Source organism: Orcinus orca, chromosome 16 (assembly GCF_937001465.1).
Source record: "Orcinus orca chromosome 16, mOrcOrc1.1, whole genome shotgun sequence".
Classification (NCBI taxonomy): domain Eukaryota; kingdom Metazoa; phylum Chordata; class Mammalia; order Artiodactyla; family Delphinidae; genus Orcinus; species Orcinus orca.
Window position 1 is genome coordinate 15,956,571 of NC_064574.1, and position 20,709 is coordinate 15,977,279.

The 20,709-nt window shown below is 49.2% G+C and overlaps 1 protein-coding gene and 1 long non-coding RNA gene across 11 annotated transcripts; one reads left to right on the top strand and one right to left on the bottom strand.

Annotated features, from left to right (window-relative positions):
* Positions 1-235: 235 nt before the first annotated feature.
* LOC117202490 (uncharacterized) lies at positions 236-2,551 on the bottom strand. Its single transcript, XR_004484912.2, has 2 exons — positions 1,977-2,551; positions 236-1,819 (listed from the first exon to the last, which is right to left on the bottom strand). It is a non-coding gene; the product is annotated as an uncharacterized LOC117202490 (long non-coding RNA).
* On the top strand, positions 418-9,670 carry MATN4 (matrilin 4). 10 transcript variants are annotated; one of them, XM_049700071.1, is made up of 10 exons: positions 418-511; positions 1,257-1,826; positions 2,559-2,681; positions 4,500-4,622; positions 4,712-4,834; positions 4,928-5,050; positions 6,636-7,049; positions 7,151-7,303; positions 9,249-9,355; positions 9,435-9,670. In XM_049700071.1, the coding sequence occupies exons 1-10, from the start codon at positions 433-435 to the stop codon at positions 9,492-9,494; spliced, it is 1,875 nt and encodes a 624-aa protein (XP_049556028.1). In that variant the 5' UTR covers positions 418-432; the 3' UTR covers positions 9,495-9,670. The 10 variants fall into 10 exon arrangements, 3 of the variants coding, with proteins under 3 accessions (XP_049556028.1, XP_049556027.1, XP_033289694.1); XR_007472422.1 differs by lacking the exons at positions 418-511; positions 9,435-9,670 and adding exons at positions 7,657-7,763; positions 8,922-9,044 and having other exon boundaries at positions 1,340-1,826; positions 9,249-9,356; XR_004484911.2 differs by lacking the exons at positions 418-511; positions 9,249-9,355 and adding an exon at positions 8,922-9,028 and having other exon boundaries at positions 1,340-1,826; positions 9,444-9,670.
* Positions 9,671-20,709: the final 11,039 nt, after the last annotated feature.

The following is a 20,709-nucleotide window of genomic DNA, read 5'->3' on the forward strand; positions in this document are numbered from 1 at the left end:
ATCAGACCCAGGCCCCCTGAATTGGGAGCGCGGAGTCTTACCCACTGGACCACCAGGGAAGTCCAAGGCTTTTCCTTTTTAAATTCTGTATCTTTTTTTTTTTTTTGTATGTGTTGGGTCTTCATTTCTGCGCGAGGGCTTTCTCCAGTTGTGGCGAGCGGGGGCCACTCTTCATTTCTATGTATTTACTATTCTGCAGTTCTGCAAAGCAGAATTCCTTGTGTTTCCAGCAATCTCACCGTGATGAAATTTTTTTATTACGAAAAATTTCAACATACACAAAACTAGAGAGATTAGTAAAATAAACCCATGACCCTCCTCCCCCTCAAAATGCCCATCACCTAGAATAAGAACTCTGCAAATTCTACTGCTTTGCTATTTTCCTTCCTCCCTTCAGGCTCTGATACCCCTGTTCTCTGTTCCCCGAGGGCGATGAGGGGGCGTCTATGCTCGCAGCTGCCCATGTTCCTGCTCCTTCTCCAGCCCTGGGAAACCCAGCTCCAGTTCGCAGGTGAGCCAGAACCCAGCCCTCAGAAGCAGGGGGAGGGGAGCAAAAGCAGGTTCTCCATCTGCAGCCAACTGCCTGCTGGGGAGAGCAAAACAAGAGCTTTGGAACCATAGCGCTTGGGTTCGAGTTCACAGCTTCAACTCTCTGGGCCTCAGCTTTCCCATCTGTAGGATGTGGCTTGGAGGTACCCAAGTTGGGCTCATGCAGAACTGTCCAGTTGGTGTTTAATTTTTTTAAGTTAATTGAAAAAAATCAGGAGATTTCACATAAAACCCCTAATTTTGGGCTTCTCTTGAAAAGACCCAAGATCTGCCAACATGGGGTTGGCAGATCTCACGGCTGCAAGGCAACATTTGTCTGGAGCTGCCCACTTTATGAGCTATAGAGGCTCTCTGGGTCCTCCGTCCTAAACCATCACATTCACTCATTTATTTATATTTATTTATATTGCCTGCCTAACTCCTGTAGGCATTTGAGTTTGCGACGTCCCCTCGCCCTCCTCGCAAGTGGATAACACCTCCTCAGTATAGCCCTCAGAGCTGTAGGATAGAGATTTGGTGCAGTCTCCCAGTCCAGGCCCTCCTCAAATGCTGCGTGAGTGGATGGTGCTAACCTGCATTTGCTAGGTTAAGACTGTGCTGGGCGCTGTTACACCGTGAGAGCACCATTCCGCCCTGGGTTTCTGTGGGGTTCTCCCGGGACGTGAGGCTTGGCTAACCTAGGAAAGTCCTCCCTGATCTCCTCGCAGGTCCCAGGTGCCGTACTGGGCCCCTGGATTTGGTGTTCGTGATTGACAGCTCGCGCAGTGTGCGCCCCTTCGAGTTCCAGACGATGCGGCAGTTCCTGGTGAGCCTCCTCCGCAGCTTGGACGTGGGGCCCAACGCCACGCGCGTCGGCGTGATCCAGTATTCGAGTCAAGTGCAGAGCGTCTTCCCGCTCGGAACCTTCTCACGCCGCGAGGATATGGAGCGCGCCATCCGCACTCTAGTGCCACTGGCGCAGGGCACCATGACCGGGCTGGCAATCCAGTACGCTATGAACGTGGCCTTCAGTGTGGCCGAGGGCGCGCGCCCGCCGGAGGCACGCGTGCCGCGCGTCGCTGTAATCGTGACCGACGGGCGACCCCAGGATCGCGTGGCCGAAGTGGCGGCGCAGGCGCGCGCCCGCGGCATCGAGATCTACGCCGTGGGGGTTCAGCGCGCTGACGTGGCCTCCCTGCGCGCCATGGCGTCCCCCCCGCTGGACGAGCACGTCTTCCTCGTCGAGTCCTTCGACCGTATCCAGGAATTTGGCCTTCAGTTCCAGCGCCGGCTGTGTCGTGAGTGAGGGGAGCGCTGGAGCGAGACTCGAACTCTCCAACCGCTCCGATTCTCATTCCCACCACAGTGAATCCTATCCCCCTCCCGGCTGGCCCCGCCCACACCATCTTTAGCCCCTCCCAACAGGCCGTGGAGTTGCCCTGGCCTACCGCGGGTTGTGTGGAATTCCAGCTCTGCCCATTTTTGCTCAAGGCTTCGCCCACAAGGAGCAACGTTTAGCGTGCCCGCGTACCTTGATGAGCTGTTGTGGTTTACCACAGGCTTAATGTCTAACTCCAAAACCGCCTCTCTACACAAGAAGCACCACCCCTCAAGGCTGAGCGCCATCGCCCACTCGGGCGTCAAGCCCCGCCCACTTGGGGATGACCCCTCCCCCTCTCGTTTTAGCCCCTCCCACAATGCTGCAAGATCTGTTCTCGTCACACCTTGAGTTATGCCGCTTACCTTGATTTAGCATCTCTCTTCTTCCTCTACTTTACACCGTGTAGTCCTCCCTTATCCCACTGACACCTCTGGCCCCGTGCTCCTGTCTTCCGAGCCTGTTCACAGGGGCCACTGAGGACCTATACTTTCCCTAAGACCTCCCACCTGTATTGGCCCCTCTCAACCAAGTCATATTCCATCTAAAGACATCCTTGAGCATGGGGTCTGCTCTGACCTCATTCAGCTCTCTCTTGTTGGAGGGTTCTCCCCATCTGTCCCCTGCTGATTCTACTCTTGTATGTCCTCAGGAAAGGACCTGTGTGCTGAGGGGGGACACGGCTGCCAGCACCAATGTGTCAGCTCCCCCGGCACGTTCCACTGTGCCTGCAACCCCGGCTACCGGCTAGCAGCAGATGACAAGAGCTGTTTGGGTGAGAGCTACCCCCACCCTCCAGTCTCACTGCTCCTGAGCCTTCTGTGGCTCCCCATTGGCCTAGCATCAGTACAATGAGTCTGGAAGGGCCTTTGGAGGTCAAAGTCCAGCTCCCTTACTTTACAAGTCTAGGAAAGGGAAGGTGTCGCTTGGGGTCATGTAAGTCCTTGGTGGGACCAGGGCTAGAAATCTTGACCTCACAGAGGTCATACAGTTAATACAGTTAAGTGTATTTTCTATCGCCTTGTCTCCCCCCTCTTTCAGGCTCATCTCCTACCTGGCTTCAAAACAGCTCCCAAACTTGTGTAATTTCACAGGCATATCCTTACTGTTTCTGTTACTTGACAGAATTGGGGTCTCCATACATCTCCTACATTCCCCACCCCCATATACGCTGCTCATTCCTGCTTCTGCATCTCAGTTCTTTCCGGGCTGCTCACCTGGGCTGCTCTTGCCACTCCTCTTTGCAGCTGCAGATCTCTCAAGGCCTGGTTCTTCATGTTTGCTTTCTGAAAAGCTATGACACACAATGCCTTGCTTATACAGTTAGGATTTTTCCCCCTGTGTATGTATGTCCAATCCTTTGATCATAACGGCAGCTGTCATTTACTGTATGCCAGGTTAGCATCAGACATTAAGCTAGGAGCGTTAGTTACATGCATCATCTCTCAAGCTCACCACATTCTGGAAAAAGAGGTCCTGTGTTTCCAATAACCCAGATGTCAGCTGGGGTCTTCTTGTTTCTGGGGCTTAGAAAAGGCTGGCGTGAAGCCCCATTTGATGACCTGTGAACATTCAAAACCCTTCCCAAGATCTCCGGGAATTCCCCAAGTGCTTACATCCTGTGGTCACCTCTAGCTCTGAGCTTCTGCTGAATTCGATTTATGGGTCCTCGCGCAGTTTCTCAGTCCACACACGCTGTTCTTGTCCTGTGGGTGTAACTCAGCCTCTTCCTCGGTTGACACACTTGTGCACACAAGGGCATGTATATGTTAAGTCGTGCATACGTCTATTTTACTAAAGATGGGGGGTGGACAGAGGTGTGACTTACATCTAAGTGAAGTCAAACATACACACAGAAAAAGAAACACCCATTATTTATAATTGAATATTAGGCACCCTTGATCCCGAAAGTCCTCAGTCACCCCTCTATAGGGGATTTTCCATTGGCAAACTCAACCCACAGTAAATCATCTCCACACCATCTCTCTTGTCCTTTTTTTCCTCTCTCCACTCCCCATCTCTTTTCTAGGAACCCCACATTCTCACACTTTTATGCAGGGCATCTCATCTCTCTCCAGCCCCTATTCCCCAGCTCAGCTCTAGGCCATATTTGCACATTGAAACCATGAAGATACTCAGCGCGGCAATAGTTCACCCTCCTCAGAAGGCAGTTGTAAATAACAACTGTTCTCTTCCATTATATCCCCATTTTGCAGATGGGGAAATAGAGGCTCAGACAGGTAAAGTGGCAGAGCCTCACTAACTCTGGTCCTCCTCTGTGAGTTAGTGAACCTTTTGAGGGCAGGGGTCCGTCTTCTACAACTGTGGATTCCCATTCTTATGCCTGGCTCAGTCATGGGCCCACTGGGATACATCTGGAGCTTGAATTGGGAGGGCCGCTTGGCTCAGTAGGAAGGGGGCCTTTGCTTGGAGGAATTACAGAAGCCTGGGTACCACGCCAGACTTATTAAGTCAGGATTTTGGGGGGTTGGGGTCCAGGCATAGGTATTTTTAAAAAGCTCCCCAGGTGGTTGTGCTGTCAGGGCTGACAAGGGCAGCCCCAGGGCATAGCCTGACCTCACCTCTTCCTCAGCCCTCGACCTGTGCACTGAAGGGACCCATGGCTGTGAGCATCACTGCGTCAGCTCCCCGGGCTTCTATTTCTGTCGCTGCCGAGCTGGCTTTGTACTCCAGCAGGACCAGAGGAGCTGCAGGGGTGAGCAAACCCCCCGATTAGCACCTGGACCAAGGTCTCTGATGGCTCCAGGCAGAAGTGACATCTTGCTGTCTCTTCCTTCCCACCAGCCATTGACCACTGCAGCTTTGGGAACCACAGCTGCCAGCATGAGTGTGTTAGCACCTTTGGTGGGCCACGGTGCCGCTGCAGAGGGGGCTACAACTTGCTGCCCGACGGCAGGAGCTGTCAGGGTGAGGAGGGGTCTCCTGCATTTGTGCAGAGCGACGAGGGATCTTAGCTGGTGGAGTCCACCCTGACTCGTTCTGTCTTGTCTCTCCTTTAAGCCCAGGACCTTTGCAATGGCGTAGACCATGGATGCGAGTTCCAGTGCGTGAGTGAGGGCTTCTCCTACCGCTGCCTGTGCCCTGAGCGGTGGCAGCTCCAGGCAGATGGCAAGAGCTGCAGCCGTGAGTTATGGGTGGGAGGGGGTTCTGTCTGCCTCTGACCCACTGCCCACATTCTGAGTATCCTTGACTCTGTCCTGCCCTTGCTGTGGCCCAAGAATGTGGTATGAGTGTGTGTGTGTGCGCTGGTGGTGGTGGAGTTGGAGGGTGTGCCATGCCCTGCCTCCATGTCTTTCCCCTCAATCGTCTACCCTGCTGCCAAGGTTAACTTCAAAAATACATATTTGATCACATTTCTCCCCTGCTCGAAAGCCTTCTGTGGCTCACCAGTGCTTACAAAATAAAGATCAAATGCCTTACCCCTGAGTTTTTCAAATGGCGGGTGTAACCACAGTGGATACACAAATGGTGGGTGTAACCACAGTGGATAACAAAATCAAATTAGTGGGTTAAAAACTAGAAATTTTTTTTAAAAAGAGAGAGAGAAAATAGAGTTTACTGCATGGATGTAGAAAGAGTAAGTATTGTTTCACGAAACTTAGTTTTAATTATATGTGAGTATAAGTGCATCATGATGTATTTTTACATTATTATTATTAATTTTTTTTTTTTTTACTGTGGGTTGTGGTCAAATTTTTGAAACCACCGCCTTAGGTCATTATAATCTAGCTTGAGCCAACCCCATCAGCCTGTCTCCTGACAAACTTGAACATTTGAGCCATACTGGCCTGCCCATTCCCAAACGTGTCCAGGGCTCCCAGCTTCCATGCCTCCACACACATTGCCCCCAACATCTAGAATGTCCCTTCATGCCTTGGAGAACTCCTACTCATCCCTGAAGATCAAATCACATGTCACCACCTCCATGCAGCCTTCCTCACTAGCTCCAGGAAGAATGAATTACCCCTACCTTGCTCCCTGCAAGCCCCTCTATTCAAGCACTTTCCTTGATGGTAGCAAATGGCATGCCTCACTGCTCTGCTCTATCCTGATATCCTATGGGTCAGGATTATGTTTCATTTATTGGCGAACCTCCTTCAGGGCCTAGCAAGGTCCCTGTCTCAGAACAGGGGAGGCAATCTTGTAGAGTGGTTAGGAGCTTGGGTTTTGGGGTCAGACAGACCTGGCTTCAAATCCTGGCTCAGCCACTACTAGTGGTGGAATCCAGAGCAAATAAATGACTTTATCCTTCAGAATCTCAGATTCTTAGAAAATGGGGATAATACCCAAGGTTATTGGGAGAATTGAGAAAAAATATATAAAGCACCTAGCCCAGTGCCTGGTACATGGTAAGCTGTCAAATAGTAATGTTTTTGTTTTTATTTATTATTGTTAGTAGTGGTAAAGTTTAGAATTCTGTCTGATACATAGTAGATGATCAATAAATGGTAGCTATTGTGATGATGATGATTAAAAAGATGCTTTTAGCAGGCTTGTGGTAAGCGCTTAATAAATGGCAAAGATTATAATGATGCCACTGATGATAATAATAATTATTATTAGTTAGCACAGTGCCTGGCATAAGAAGGACTTCACACATAGTATCTGGTATATAATAAATGTTTGCGAGTGAATGAATGAGCAGGTGGCTGCTGCCAGCCAAGGATCTGATCCCTTAATCCCAGCTCTTCTGCTCGGGTGGGCGTAGGGTGCCAGGAAGGCCACGTGGACCTGGTTCTGCTCGTCGATGGCTCCAAGAGCGTGCGTCCGCAGAACTTCGAGCTGGTGAAGCGCTTCGTGAACCAGATCGTGGACTTCCTGGACGTGTCCCCGGAAGGCACGCGCGTGGGGCTGGTGCAGTTCTCCAGCCGCGTGCGCACCGAGTTCCCACTGGGCCGCTACGGCACGGCGGCCGAGGTGAAGCAGGCGGTCCTGGCTGTGGAGTATATGGAGCGCGGCACCATGACCGGGCTTGCGCTGCGCCACATGGTGGAGCACAGCTTTTCAGAGGCGCAGGGCGCGCGGCCCCGGGCGCTCAACGTGCCCCGCGTGGGCCTGGTCTTCACCGACGGCCGCTCCCAGGATGACGTCTCGGTGTGGGCGGCGCGCGCCAAGGAGGAAGGTGGGCTTGGCGCGGGCCGCGCTGGCCTGAGGTTGGGTTGGATGCGGGGAGGCGGCTTTCCCGAGGCCTAGGGTGCCCCCTTGAGTCCCTCGACGCTGCAGGCATCGTCATGTACGCCGTGGGCGTAGGCAAGGCGGTGGAGGAGGAGCTGCGAGAGATCGCCTCGGAGCCAGCGGAGCTGCACGTGTCCTACTCCCCCGACTTCAGCACCATGACGCACCTGCTGGAGAACCTCAAAGGCAGCATCTGCCCGGGTGAGCACATCGGTCTTAGGACCCCTCCCCTTCTCTCACTGCCTACCTTCCGAGATCTCCCGGTCCTATTCGTTCCCGCCCCCTTCGTTGAGTGACAGCCAGGGGATGGGCTCGCTGGACAGAGCCTCTTTACTCAAAGTGTGGTCCGTGGACCGGCGGCAGGGCTGTCACCTAGTGGTTTGTTAAAACTACAGCATTTCCAGCGCTCTCCAGACCTACCGAATACAGTTTTGCACTTTGACGAGACCCTCAGGGGATTAGCATTATGTTAAAGTGTAAGAAGCACTGGACTAAACTACCTGTTCCCCAAATTAGTGGGCGTTCAGAATAATTTGGGGGGAATTTTTTCAAAGGCACGCCCAACTCAGCATTGGTGAGGGGAGCCACATCATAAGCCCTTTACCTTGTTGGAATTAAACTTTACAGACCTGGCAAAGCGGCAGGACTGGGTGTGTTTCAGGTACACAAAGATGTGTATTAAGTATATATATTTAATATATATTTATTTCCTTGATTTCCCCATCTGCAAAGTTAGGAGCCTTTCTGGACCTGTTATCAATACCATTGATAAACATGACATACAGACTAAGATATAACTTTTAAATCATAACAGCAACTCTGTATTGAAGGCCAAGTGCCAGGCATTGTACTGTAATATTAAAAATGGCACACGTTTACAGAATTCAGTGAATCTAAGATACCATCCCTTGTAAGATTCATTATTTTCTATACTGCTAAGAAAAAAAGGATGCCAAATTTAATTGTAAGGCAACTATTTGGATTTCAGAGATGTTGAAATGTATGAGGAAATAGACTTGGATCAGTGGGTCTTTTAAAAAAATATTTATTTATTTTATTTTTTATTTTTGGCTGCGTGGGGCTCATGGGATCTTATGTTGCAGCGCACAGGCTCTGTAGTTGTGGCACACGGGCTTATTCCCCCCCTGCCCTGCAACATGTGGGATCTTAGTTCCCCCACCAGGGATCTAACCCCATGTCCCCTGCATTGGAAGGGGGATTCTTAACCACTGGAGCACCAGGGAAGTCCCCTGGATCAGTGGTTCTTAAACATTAGTGTGAATCAGACTCACCTGGAAGGTTTGTTAAAACACAAATTGTTGGCTCCAACCCCAGAGTTTCTGACTCAGTAGGTCTGGGGTGGAATCTGATCATTTGCATTTCTAATAACTTCCTAGGCGTTGCTGATGCTTCCGGTTCAGGGACCACACTTGGAGAACCATTGGCCTAGTTGAAATACCCTATAAAGTGTTTCCTTGCATCAGGAAATGCTCTAGATCTGCACCCTCCAATAAGGTAGCCACTAGCTACATACACCCATTTAAATTAAATTACATTAAATTAAATAATTTAGTTCCTCAGGTGCACTAGCCACATTTCAAGTTGAATAACTGCCTGTGTCTTGTGGCTACCGCACTGGACAAGGCAGATACAGAACATTTCCTTCACTACATAAAGTTTCATTTGGACAGTGCTGCTGTGGACTCTTGCTACTCAAAGTGTGGTCCACAGACCAGCAGCAGCATCACTTGGGAGTTTATTAGAAATGCAGTGTCTCAGCCCCTTCCCTGTTAAGAACAAGAATCTATATTTTAACAAGATCTGGTGATTCCAATGAGCATCAAGGTTTGAGAAACCTTCTAAGATGTGTACACACACGAAAATCACTGAATCCTGAGCACCGCCGGACGAAAAGGTGTTCTCATTGTATCCATTTTTACAGGTAAGGAAACTAAGGCTTAGAAAGGTTGAGGGCGTTTTCCAATATCTCACAGCTACCTAGCTGGTACTCATCCCAGGTCTGTCCAAATCCCAAACCCGAACACTCAGCCGTAGGCCGGGTGGAGGGATATCGGAGAGCCTCAGCCAGGGCTGGTTGGTCCTCCTCCAGCTTCTCACTCCCCCACTCTCTGTGCCCGGCTGCCAGAGGAGGGCATCAGCGCGGGGACAGAGCTTCGGAGCCCCTGCGAGTGCGAAAGTCTTGTGGAGTTCCAGGGCCGCACGCTGGGGGCGCTCGAGAGTCTGTCGCAGAATCATATCCTTTGGGTCCAGGGGCGCGGACTGGAGGGGAGAAGGGACCCCCGCGAGCCCCGGTGGCTTCCTTAACCGCTCACTGGCCCAGCTGACGGCGCGCCTGGAGGATGTGGAGAACCAACTGGCCACCCAGAAGTGAGGGCCGCGGGTGGCCCGGACCCGGGCAAGGGGGGCGGCCCCGCGGACTGGGCCCCCTCGTGCGCCTTCCGGGCGCTGGGGCCGGGCAGAAGCTGGGTCCCCCAGGCTTGGGCTGTCGCGGGGAGGCGCTGGCGGGCTTCCAGCGCTGCGCTCGAGCTGGCCTCGCCTGGACCAGAAGCCGGACTGCGGGGGATCGTGGGAGGGGATGTGGGGGACGCGTGCTGCGCTCAGTTCTTTGTAGGATTTCTTTTTTTGTTTTCTTTTCCTTACAAAAAAAAAAAAAAGAACAAAAAAATCTGGTTTCCACGGGGTCGGTGTGCGTGTCTTGCTGTGCCGCCAGGCGGAGGGGAGGCCAGACGGAGCGCGCTCCGGCGGCGCCCGGGCGGCGTCTCCTCGGAGAAAGGCGCATTGTGCGGGGGTCGGGCCGGGGGGCAGGGGACCGGGAGCTGCTTCCCCCCGCTTGTTTATTCAGCTGAGAACAGATGGCTCCTTATGCAGGCTGCGGGAAGGGAGGGGGCTCCACGGGTACCCTGGGGGTCTGGGCAAGTCTGCGCCCCTCCATCCCCCAGCGGATCGGACACCTCGCTCTCTGGCCGTGCCTATCTCCTGGTGTCCCCGAGTCTGGCTCAAAAACTGTTCGAACTGGGCGGGGCGGGGGCGGGGGTGTTGGCGAGAAGCGGGAGGCGGTAATCGAATCCCCTAAAGGGACGGGAGCGGGGAGGATAGGTGAGTTTCGCCTGGATTTTATCTCCCTGCACTACATAGGAAAAGGAGGGGGTGTCAGCCAGGACCTCTGGCCCAGAGTAGCCTTCCCAGCCTGTGTTTTACCTCCAAAAAAACAAAATAAAAACGAATCCTCTTTAGGTAAAGAGCACAAACTGGTACAATTTCCCAAGTGCAAAGATGAAAATACTTCCAGTCCTAGAGTGATTATGGGCAAATTACTCTGGGTTTGTTTCCTTATGTGTAAAATGGGGATTGAAATCGTTATGCCCAAGGGTGATGGTGAGAATGGAGGAAATTACTCTAAGGCATCTGACCTTGTGCCTGGTACTACGTATTAGGCTCTCAGATGGCAGCTTTTAACTATTAATAGCTAACATATTTAGTCTTGGGCATTATTCAAAGTGATTTGCAGGTATTTTCATTTTATCCTCACAGCCTTGTGAGGTAGGCATTATTGCCTTTATCATTCCCTTTTACAGACAAGGAAACTGAGTCAAAGAGAGGTTAAGTTTCCCAGAGTCACATGACAAGTAAGAAGATGAACCAGGGCTTCCCTGGTAGCGCAATGGTTAGGAATCCGCCTGCCAATGCAGGGGACACGGGTTCGAGCCCTGGTCTGGGAAAATCCCACGTGCCGCGGAGCAACTAAGCCCGTGCGCCACAACTAGTGAGCCTGTGCTCTACAGCCATGAGCCACAACTGATGAGCCCGTGTGCCACAACTACTGAAGCCCGTGCACCTAGAGCCTGTGCTCCGCAACAAGACAAGCCACTGCAATGAGAAGCCCGTGCACCACAATGAAGAGTAGCCCCCGCTCGCCGCTCGCGCAGCAACAAAGACCCAACGCAGCCATAAATAAACAAATAAATAAAACAAATAAAAATGATTTTAAAAAAAGAAGCTGAACCCGTGTGTTTTCATTTCCTGTGGCTGCTGTAACATCACCACAAATTTAGTGGCTTAAAAAACACACAAATAGTTTTTGAGGTTAGCAGTCTAAAAGGGGCTGGCAAGGCTGCATTCCTTCTGGAAACAATTGTTTCCTTGCCCTTTCCAGCTTCTAGAGACTACCGAATTCCTCTCATCACCTCAACCTCTGCTTTGGGCATCATACCGCCTTCTCTGACTCTGACCTTCCTGTCTCTGTTGCATAAGAACCCTTGTGATTATACTGGGCTGACCCAGATAGTCCATGATAATCTCTCCATCTCAAGCTCTTCATCACGTCTGCAAACGCTCTTTGCCATGTAAGGTAACATATTCACAGGTTCCAGAGATTAAGATGTGGACATCTTTGGGTGTGTGCGTGCGTGTGCATTATTCTGCCTACCACACAGGGCTTGAAGCCAGGAGAGAGCAGGCACTGCTAAGCACGCATATGCCTGGCCCCTCACTGGCCATGGCGAGGAGGGAGAAAGATGATTGAGAAAAGCCCCCGAGCTGGGGGAGCCCAGGGCTGGAGGGGGTAAAGTCCACCTGACTATAACAGAAAGAGGACCCTTCAGGTGAAGGGATGGAGCAAAGGGCGGGTAAGGAGGGAGAAATCACAGAGGAGGGGACTTCCAGCCAAACCTTAACCTACAGGATGACAGGATGATTGAGGTCTCACCTGGACCTGAGGGTCAGATGAGCAAAAGTGCCCGTCCAAACCCTTTGTTTTGCGGCCGGGAAACCAGGCCTAGAGGGCAGAGTTGTCTGCCCAAGATCACAGTGAGAGAACCGGGGGTCTGACTGTAACAGGGACTTCAACGATGGGGTGGCACTGAGGCAAAGGTGAGGCCTCCTCCCTGGAGCTGGCCAGGACTGTCTTCCGTGGGGTTTCTTTTCTCGCCTGCTCTTCTCCTGTAATCTCCACAGTAGCCACTGGATGGCGCCTGGAGCTCTGATTTGGAGTTGGGTCCCAGAGCCCTTACAGGCCTTGGGGGCTGGCACTTGTGCTGAGCCAGGCCTGCCCTTCTCCGAAAGACCCTCCTCCCCCTTCACACCCCTCCCCCGACTCTGGCAGACCCTACCACCCCAGCCTAGAAGCTGCTTCATTTCCTAGGCAGTGACCACACACCCCTGGATTGGAAGACCAGCCCTGCTATTTACTAACTGTGTGTAGGTATTTACAAGGGCTGGTTCCCTTGTCCATTTCCTGATTCTCTTTTGGGGAGGCTGCAGGAGGCAGAACTCCCTTATCCACTCTTTGGAAGCTAGAATGTGGGCATGAGGGCACAGTGCAGCTGTTAAGAGCACAGACATGGGAGCCAGACTGCCTATCCGAATCCCAGCTCTGCCATGAGCTGTGTGACCTTAGGCAAGTTTCTGAATTTCTCTGTGCTTCTGTCAAAGGAGACCCAGTTTTCTCATCTGTATAATGGAGAGGATAGTATTCCCGATGCCACTGGGTTTTTGTGAGGATTGAATGAGATAATCCATTTTATATTCTTAGAACTCTGCTTGGTACATCGTATGTACAAAATGCAAAAAACAAAAATGCACAGCTGGGGTTTAATAAACTCCATGCTTTCTCCTTGGACTATGAGTCTTGAGGGAACAAGGCCAAGGTTCAGGGACAGTTGGGAAGTCATTCAAGACAGTGCAGTGATAGTACAGTAAGTTCCCTACATATAAACCTTCAAGTTGTGAACTTTCAAAGATGCGAACGTGTGTTCGCATGTCCAATCACGTAAGTTAGTTCATGTGTCTGGCGTACATTGTCCATGTATGCATCCCGTACAAGTGGTTGTGCTTTCGTGAACTTTATTGTACAGTACTGTGCAGTAGCCCAGGATGTCCAGAAGCAAGCATAAAAGCAGCAGTGTTGTAGCTGGTACTGCTAAGGAGTGCCAAGTGATAATGATGGAAACAAAAGTGAAAATAATTGAGAGAGTGGAGCGACAAGAGGAAGAAGAAGTAACTGAAGAACCCCAGAGGTTCACAACACAGGAAGCGGCAAGGGAATTTTCTTTATTTGAGGAGGCACTGTTAGTTTTTTGTTGGTTTTTTTGTTTGTTTGTTTGTTTTATAAATTTACTTGTTTATTTTTGGCTGCGTTGGGTCTTTGTTGCTGTGCACGGGCTTTCTCCAGTTGTGGCGAGCAAGGGCTACTCTTCACGGTGGTACGCGGGCTTCTCATTGTGGTGGCTTCTCTTGTTGCAGAGCACGGGCTCTAGACACACGGGCTTCAGTAGTTGTGGCACATGGGCTCAGTAGCTGTGGCTTGTGGGCTCTACAGCACAGGCTCAGCAGTTGTGGCGCATGGGCTTAGTTGCTCTGCGGCATGTGGGGTCTTCCTGGACCAGGGCTTGAACCCCTGCACCTGCATTGGGGACAGGCAGATTCTTAACCTCTGAACCACCAGGGAAGCCCGGCACTGTTAGTTTTTGAGTCACAGGACCCGAACGTAGAATGGTACACGAAGGTTACAGCAGCCATTCAGAATGCGATCCAGTGCTACCGTGTCATCTATGAAGAGAAAAAACGAGCTACCACCCAGACATCACTGGATCACTTTTTCAAGGGGGGAGATAGAATTGAATCCAGCAAGGAAGCAGAACCTAAGCCATCAACGTCAGGCGTGAGTGAAATGGCAGCTTGCCCTCCGTCTCCTGTTGCTGACGATCCTTCGGCTCTACCATCTCCCACCTCCTCTCCCTCCTCCAGTCAGTAACTTTTCTTGCCTGTTCACTCGATGCCAGCCCCGTATGCCAGCTGTTGTACTGTACTACTGTACTTTTCAAGGTACTGTACTGTAAGGTTAAAAATGTTTTCTTTATTTCTGTGTTTGTTTTTTATGTATTATTTGTGTGAAAAGTATTATAAACCTATTACAGTACAGTACTATACAACCGATCATGTTAATTGGGTACCTAGGCTAACTTTGTTGGACTTACGAACAAATTGGACTTAGGAACGCACTCTCAGAACGGAACTTGTTCGTATGTATGGACTTACTGTATTGAGAGTCCATTGATGGAGCCCTAACCAGATGATTCTTGCTGGTGACCTTGGCCGATTTTCTTGGTTTCTTTTATTTCCACAAACTACCTGATATCCTGGCAAGGCTTCCAAGTTGCACAGTTTCGAAAGTCTTGGTGGGAGAGAGGCGTATACTCAGAACACAGTGTGAATGGTGCCCCCTAGCGTTGTGAAATGGTCCTCTCGTTAGCCTTCCAATAGAGCCCTTTCTGCTTAGCGAGCCAGGCTTAGTGTGTCTGTTGCTTGCACCCAAGACCTCTGGCCATGCCCTGCTGCATTCTTTGTAAGGGCTGCATAGTATTCCATTCTATGTAGGTGTCATATTTCATTTCAGCACCCCTTATTGGAGGATTCTGGGTAATTTACAGCTCTTTGACATTCCACAGACAGACACAATGACATGCTTCTTAGAACCTATTTTCCAGCCCTTGTAACCTCATCTCTGACTCTCCCTACCCCCACAGGCTCACAGTTGGGTGGGAAGTGACCTCATCCACAGGCTCACATGGTGGCTGTGATCCTCTGCCTGTTTGATCAAGGCAGGATTGGCCAAACGTTTAGAATAGCAGGGAGCTCAGTGGGCCAGGAAGGGAGTGACAGATGATTCTGGGAAGGCAGGTGTGTTTGGGCAGCCAGCCTGGGCCCCTCATGCCCAGACCCCTCCCCTCCCCCTGTTGGGCTTCATCATCTCAGTTCAGCATGGGAGGAAACATCTGCACAGCCTCTGATGCCTTGAGGGACCAGTGACTTCTGTGTCCCCCTCCCAGGGGCATCTGCACTTTAAAAGAAGCCTGGAAGGAAGGGAGTAAGGCTCACCCACAGGGCACACTCTTCACGGTGGGATTTCAGGCAGTCAGGGTCACATACCTGAACAGAGACCATCCTATGTTCCAGGGATGGTGATGGGCTCTTTATCCTATACGATCCCATGTCATTCTTATGGCAACATTGTGAGGCTGGTATCACCAGTTCCATTTCACTGAAAAGGCAACTGAGGCCAGAGAGGGGAAGAGATGTTCCCAAAGCCATTCTGGGAGCACATCTATGTCCAGGGCTCTTTCCACTTTATCAGTAATGGGGAGAATGTTTGGAGTGAAATTGGGAGGCTTTCCCCTGACTGAGTACCAGCAGCCGAAAGGCAGAGGTGTGGGAGAAGAGAGGAGACTGGGGAAAGGGCTGGGGTGAGTGCTCTCAATTCAGCTGCTTTCCAGAAGCTTGCGAGTCCATGGCATTGATTGGAAGCCAACAGGCCAGAAGCTGACTAAGTTACAGGTTGTACTGGCAAGGCAAGTCCAACGTTGGCCAACAGTTGGGTTTCCCATGCCTGAAAGTATTCCTCAGGCTCTACTGCACCTATGGGAGTAGCTGGGTAGAAGCATAGTGATGGAGATAACCTGTGGCTTTGTGCTCCCCTGTTGTGATGCAAGCCTAGATGTATCCAGAGTCCAGTATGTGATCCTCAAACCCCCACACAATTGCAAGAGTGTATTTCCCATGTATCCCCATCGTGAAAGATCAAAGGAGGCTGACCTCACACAAAACCCATTTGTGAGCACAAGCCTCTGTTGCCCTGGACCATGGATAAGAGATCACCTGCCCGTTCCCCCTTAGGGAGAGCATCTACCTGACATTTCTAACTTCAACACCTTCTTCCATCACTTTAACAATTTTGTACGAGGGAGCTGTGATGCAAGACTTCAAATTAGGATTCAATATGACGCGTTGCCTTGACATATGGTAAGATAGGAGGAGACCTGGAATGTCCTAACCTCAGGGTCCCCTATCCACTCTGCTCCCACTGATAAGATCATCTAGCTAAACAACCCCCTTATCAAGGACCAGGCGCGGTTCCTGCTTACCTCTGAGTAACGCCTTTCAGTTCCCTGCTAGCTCGTGGAATTATTTCAACAAGCCAATCACATCCTCATATGGGAACCAGGGAACATCCCGCCCTCTTGACACTACTAACCCTGCCTCCCATGACCCTTGGTTGCTCACTCTGTCCCCAAGTGCAACCTCACGTGGTCCTGTGTGGTGTGTGGTGTTCTCCCTCGAGCTGAGAACCGATAAACTGCTGTTGATCTCATCCAGTCAGTGCTGGGGATCATGTGTTTGGCTGTCCTCATACCCTAGGGTAGGAGTCACTCCCTCACCAATGGGGTCTCCCTGAGAAGTGCTTTTACCCCGGTTACTTTTGATCAGGGTCCTGGAAGTGAGGGTTGCTTGAGAATGGAGAGCAGGAGGCCACATCCTAAAGAGCCTTGGGTTTGAACTTCAGCTCTGCCATCGACTGGCTGATTGACTACAGGCAAGCCCTGTATCTCTCTCATCCTTGATATTGGTTAAGCGTCAGTTGCAAAACCAGGAGTGACTCTAGCTAGCGTAAGCAGAAAGCTATTTATTATCATGAATTTGTATCCTATAAAATCGCTTGAAGGGCTGGAGAAGGAGGCTGTAAATTGAGGTTCTGGGATAAATTCCCCCCCACTCCCCAACACATCCCGAGTCATGTTGCCTTGGCCACAGTTCAGGAATGCTGTTCTGCCACGGTTTGTGCCCTGCGTTTGGCTTCCTTCCAGACTAAGTTCTGGTTGGACACTTTAGAGAATGAACCTGATTGGTGAAACTCAAATCACATCCAGAACCACAGCTCTGGGAGTGGGGCGGAGTGTTGGTCTCAGAATTGTAGCTTTTAATTTTCCAGCCTCTGGTCTATATAGAGATACAGCAAAAAGGTTGAAACGGATGTTAGTAAGTCAATCCATAGATTCTGCTACAGCCTCTGCTCTCCATCTCTGAAATGGTTTGCTGGGATCCTCCCTGTTTGCTGGGATCTCTGGGTGGGTTGGAAATGGATGAGGGGTTGCTGCCTAGAGTCAAGCCCAAACTTGTACCATAGTCAGAGGCTCTCTGGAGATTATCTATATAAGTGATTTTCAACCCTATAGACCCTGGTGCCTTTTTTATTTTAGTCATATCCCCTTTACTAATCTGAAATGAAATTAATATCTAATATAACTTTGCTATACATGCAATATCAAAAACAGGTTAATATGGTGTCCTAACTGTAATTATAGGAATGAAATAAAAGCAAAGGAAAAGTTGTAGTAAAGTGATATGTACCCCAATATTTAAACGTTCCATCAGGGCTACTGTAATGATGTAATCAAGCTATTCATAGGGAATATACACTGAAGTCCTCATGTATAAATGAGTGTGATGTACACAACTTGCTCTCAATGGTCAGAATAAACCATTATCTTTCACACACACGTGGAAGAAAGAGAATGATAAACATGGCAAAATATTAACATTTAGTGTATCTGGGTGAAAGGAATATGATGATAATTCTTTGTACTATTCTTCCAATTTTTTCTATACGCTTGACATTATTTCAAAGTGACAAGTATAATAACATGTTAGGATGTTGAATTTCTCAGTGTGCTAAAAAACCTTGTAAATAGATAGGGTACATCCCAGGAGTTTAAGGGTAGTTCAAGAACCAGAAATTATCAATGTGATTAAGTAAATTAAAAGTTTAAAGAAAAGAATTCAAATGAATCTTTAAATTGATTCATAAAAACCATTCCATATTGTTCTATGTTCATTCATGATAAAAATACACACTATACTAGGAACAAAAGAGAATATTCTTCACCTGATGAAGGGTATTTACAAATACCTACAGCAAGTTTTTTTTAATTTTATTTATTTATGGCTGTGTTGGGTCTTCGTTTCTGTGCGAGGGCTTTCTCTAGTTGTGGCAAGTGGGGACCACTCTTCATCGCGGTGCGTGGGCCTCTCACTATTGCGGCCTTTCTTATTGCGGAGCACAGGCTCCAGACGCGCAGGCTCAGTAGTTGTGGCTCACGGGCCTAGTTGCTCCGCGGCATGTGGGATCTTCCCAGACCAGGGCTTGAACCCGTGTCCCCTGCATTGGCAGGCAGATTCTCAACCACTGCGCCACCAGGGAAGCCCCTACAGCAAGTGTTATACTCAGTGGTGAAACTCTAGAAGCAGCATCCTTAAAGTCAGTACAAGGCCAGACTGCCCTCTATCACCACTCTGATTCAATATCAAATTAGTGATCGTAGGCCAGTGCAATAAAACTGGACATAAAAATAAAGAGGAATAGGGGTGGGAAAAGAAGAGATAGAATGGTTAATGCGTACAGGTAATATGAATGTCTTCAGATGAAATTCAAGAGAGTCATGGGTAAACTATTAAAATTCATGAGAAAATATATTGAGTTTGCAATTACAAAAGTCAGTATACAGGGCTTTCCTGGTGGTGCAGTGGTTAAGAATCCACCTGCCAATGCAGGGGACACAGCTACAATCCCTGGTCTGGGAAGATCCCACATCCCATGGAGCAACTAAGCCCATGCACCACAACTACTGTGCCTGCGCTCTAGAGTCGGGAGCCACACTACTGAGCCCATGTGCCACAACTACTGAAGCCCATGTGCCACAACTACTGAAGCCCATGCACCTAGAGCCCGTGCTCTGCAACAAGAGAAGCCACCGCAATGAGAAGCCCACTCACCACAACGAAGAGTAGCCACTTCTCGCCGCAGCTAGAGAAAGCCTGCACCCAGCAACAAAGATTCAAAGCAGGCAAATATAAAATAAATAAATTTATTTTAAAAAGTCAATATACAAAAAACCAGTTGCATGCTTACACACCAAAAACTATCAAATAAATTAAAGAGAGAAAAAGCTCCTATTCACAATAGTCATGAATTTTATTACTACCTAAAAATAAACCAAGAAAACGTTTCAAGAATTACACGAAAAAATTAAAATTTATTATATGACTTGAAGAGGACTTGAATAGAGTAATGCTCATTTTTTTATTTGTGAAGACTTAATATGGTAAATATTTTGGTTCCACTCAGTAATTTATAGCTTTGATGTAATTGTAATAAAAATCTCAACAGATTTTTTTGAGGACCTTGAGAAATTGATCCTAAAATTTATGTAGTAGAGGAAAAGTGCAAGAATAGCCAAAACAATTCTGAATAAGTAAAACAGAAAAGACTTGTGCTGCAAAGCACCAAGGTATGTAAAACGGAGATGTTAATGAAAAGAGTACCAAGGAAGACTGGTTTGAGAATAAATAAATTGAGTAATAATCGAACACAGAAACACATCCATCTATATACAAAAACTTGGTACAAAATAGATGTGGTTTTATAAATTAATAAGGGATCAATGATACGGGGGAACAACTGGCATTCCATATTAGGAAAAAAATGGAAACAAGATCCCTAATTCAAACCATTCACAATAAATAAATTCCAGATGGATCCATGACTTGAATGTGGAAGACAAAACTTGTGAAAATATTTAAACAAAATAGAAAGGATTGTGTAAGGATGGTTTGACGTAAAAAGTACAATCCAGGGCTTCCCTGGTGGCGCAGTGGTTGAGAGTCCGCCTGCCGATGCAGGGGACACGGGTTCGTGCCCCGGTCCGGGAAGATCCCACATGCCGCGGAGCGGCTAGGCCCGTGAGCCGTGGCCGCTGAGCCTGCGCGTCCGGAGCCTGGGCTCCGCAACGGGAGAGGCCCCAACAGTGAGAGGCCCGCGTACCGCCAAAAAAAAAAGTACAATCCATAGAGGGACAGATGGGTAAAACTGACTCCATCAAAATAAAAATATATATCCTTTTTTTTTTTTTTGGCCACGCCACACAGCTTTCGGGATCTCAGTTCCCCCATCAAGGATTGAACCCGGGCCACGGCAGTGAACGTGTCGAGTCCTAACCACTGGACCACCAGAGATTTCCCTATCCTTTCTAAAAGATGACACCAAACACAAAGTTTATGCTAACTGATGTTTCTCTCTGGAGCTCATTTATCATCTGCACATCTGGCACATGAATTGCACAAACTATAGATGTGAACCTCACAGGGGTTCTCTCCTCTGACCCCAGCTTTGGACTCACGGTACCTCTTGGCTGCTTTCCATGTCTAGGCAAGAAGCATCAGTTCTTAGGCCGTCCCTGACCAACCTCACCCAAAGTATTTCCTCTTCCTCTCACCTTGTATGGCAGACCAAACTGGATGACTCATATTACCTACTTAATATATTGTCATGAGGTTTAAGGGTGCTAAATCACGCAAAGTATTCAGCACTGTGCCTGAAACGCAACAACTTCTCAGTAATTATTAGCTATAATTATGTAAAGGAACATTCATTAAGTGGGAGAGTCAGGATTTGAAACCTGGTCAGTGTAATTCCAAAGTCTGTGATCTTTTAATGACATGTTTTCTCCCTCAAAGAAATCATAGTCTTGTGTGGAAACAAATCAATAGGCAAAGAAGTAGGTAAAGCGAGGCCCAGAGAAGAGCATCTGACATAAAGGATGTCGGAGACCCCCTCCTCTCCCTTCCCCCAACACCAGTGGATGGCAAGGCAGATGGTATTTGTGAGTGAAAGAGAGAGAGCCAACCAGAGGCATGACTGAGTCTTACAGCCAAGAACCAGAGCTGAGGTATGGTAGCCTTCCTGACGAAGGAACAGC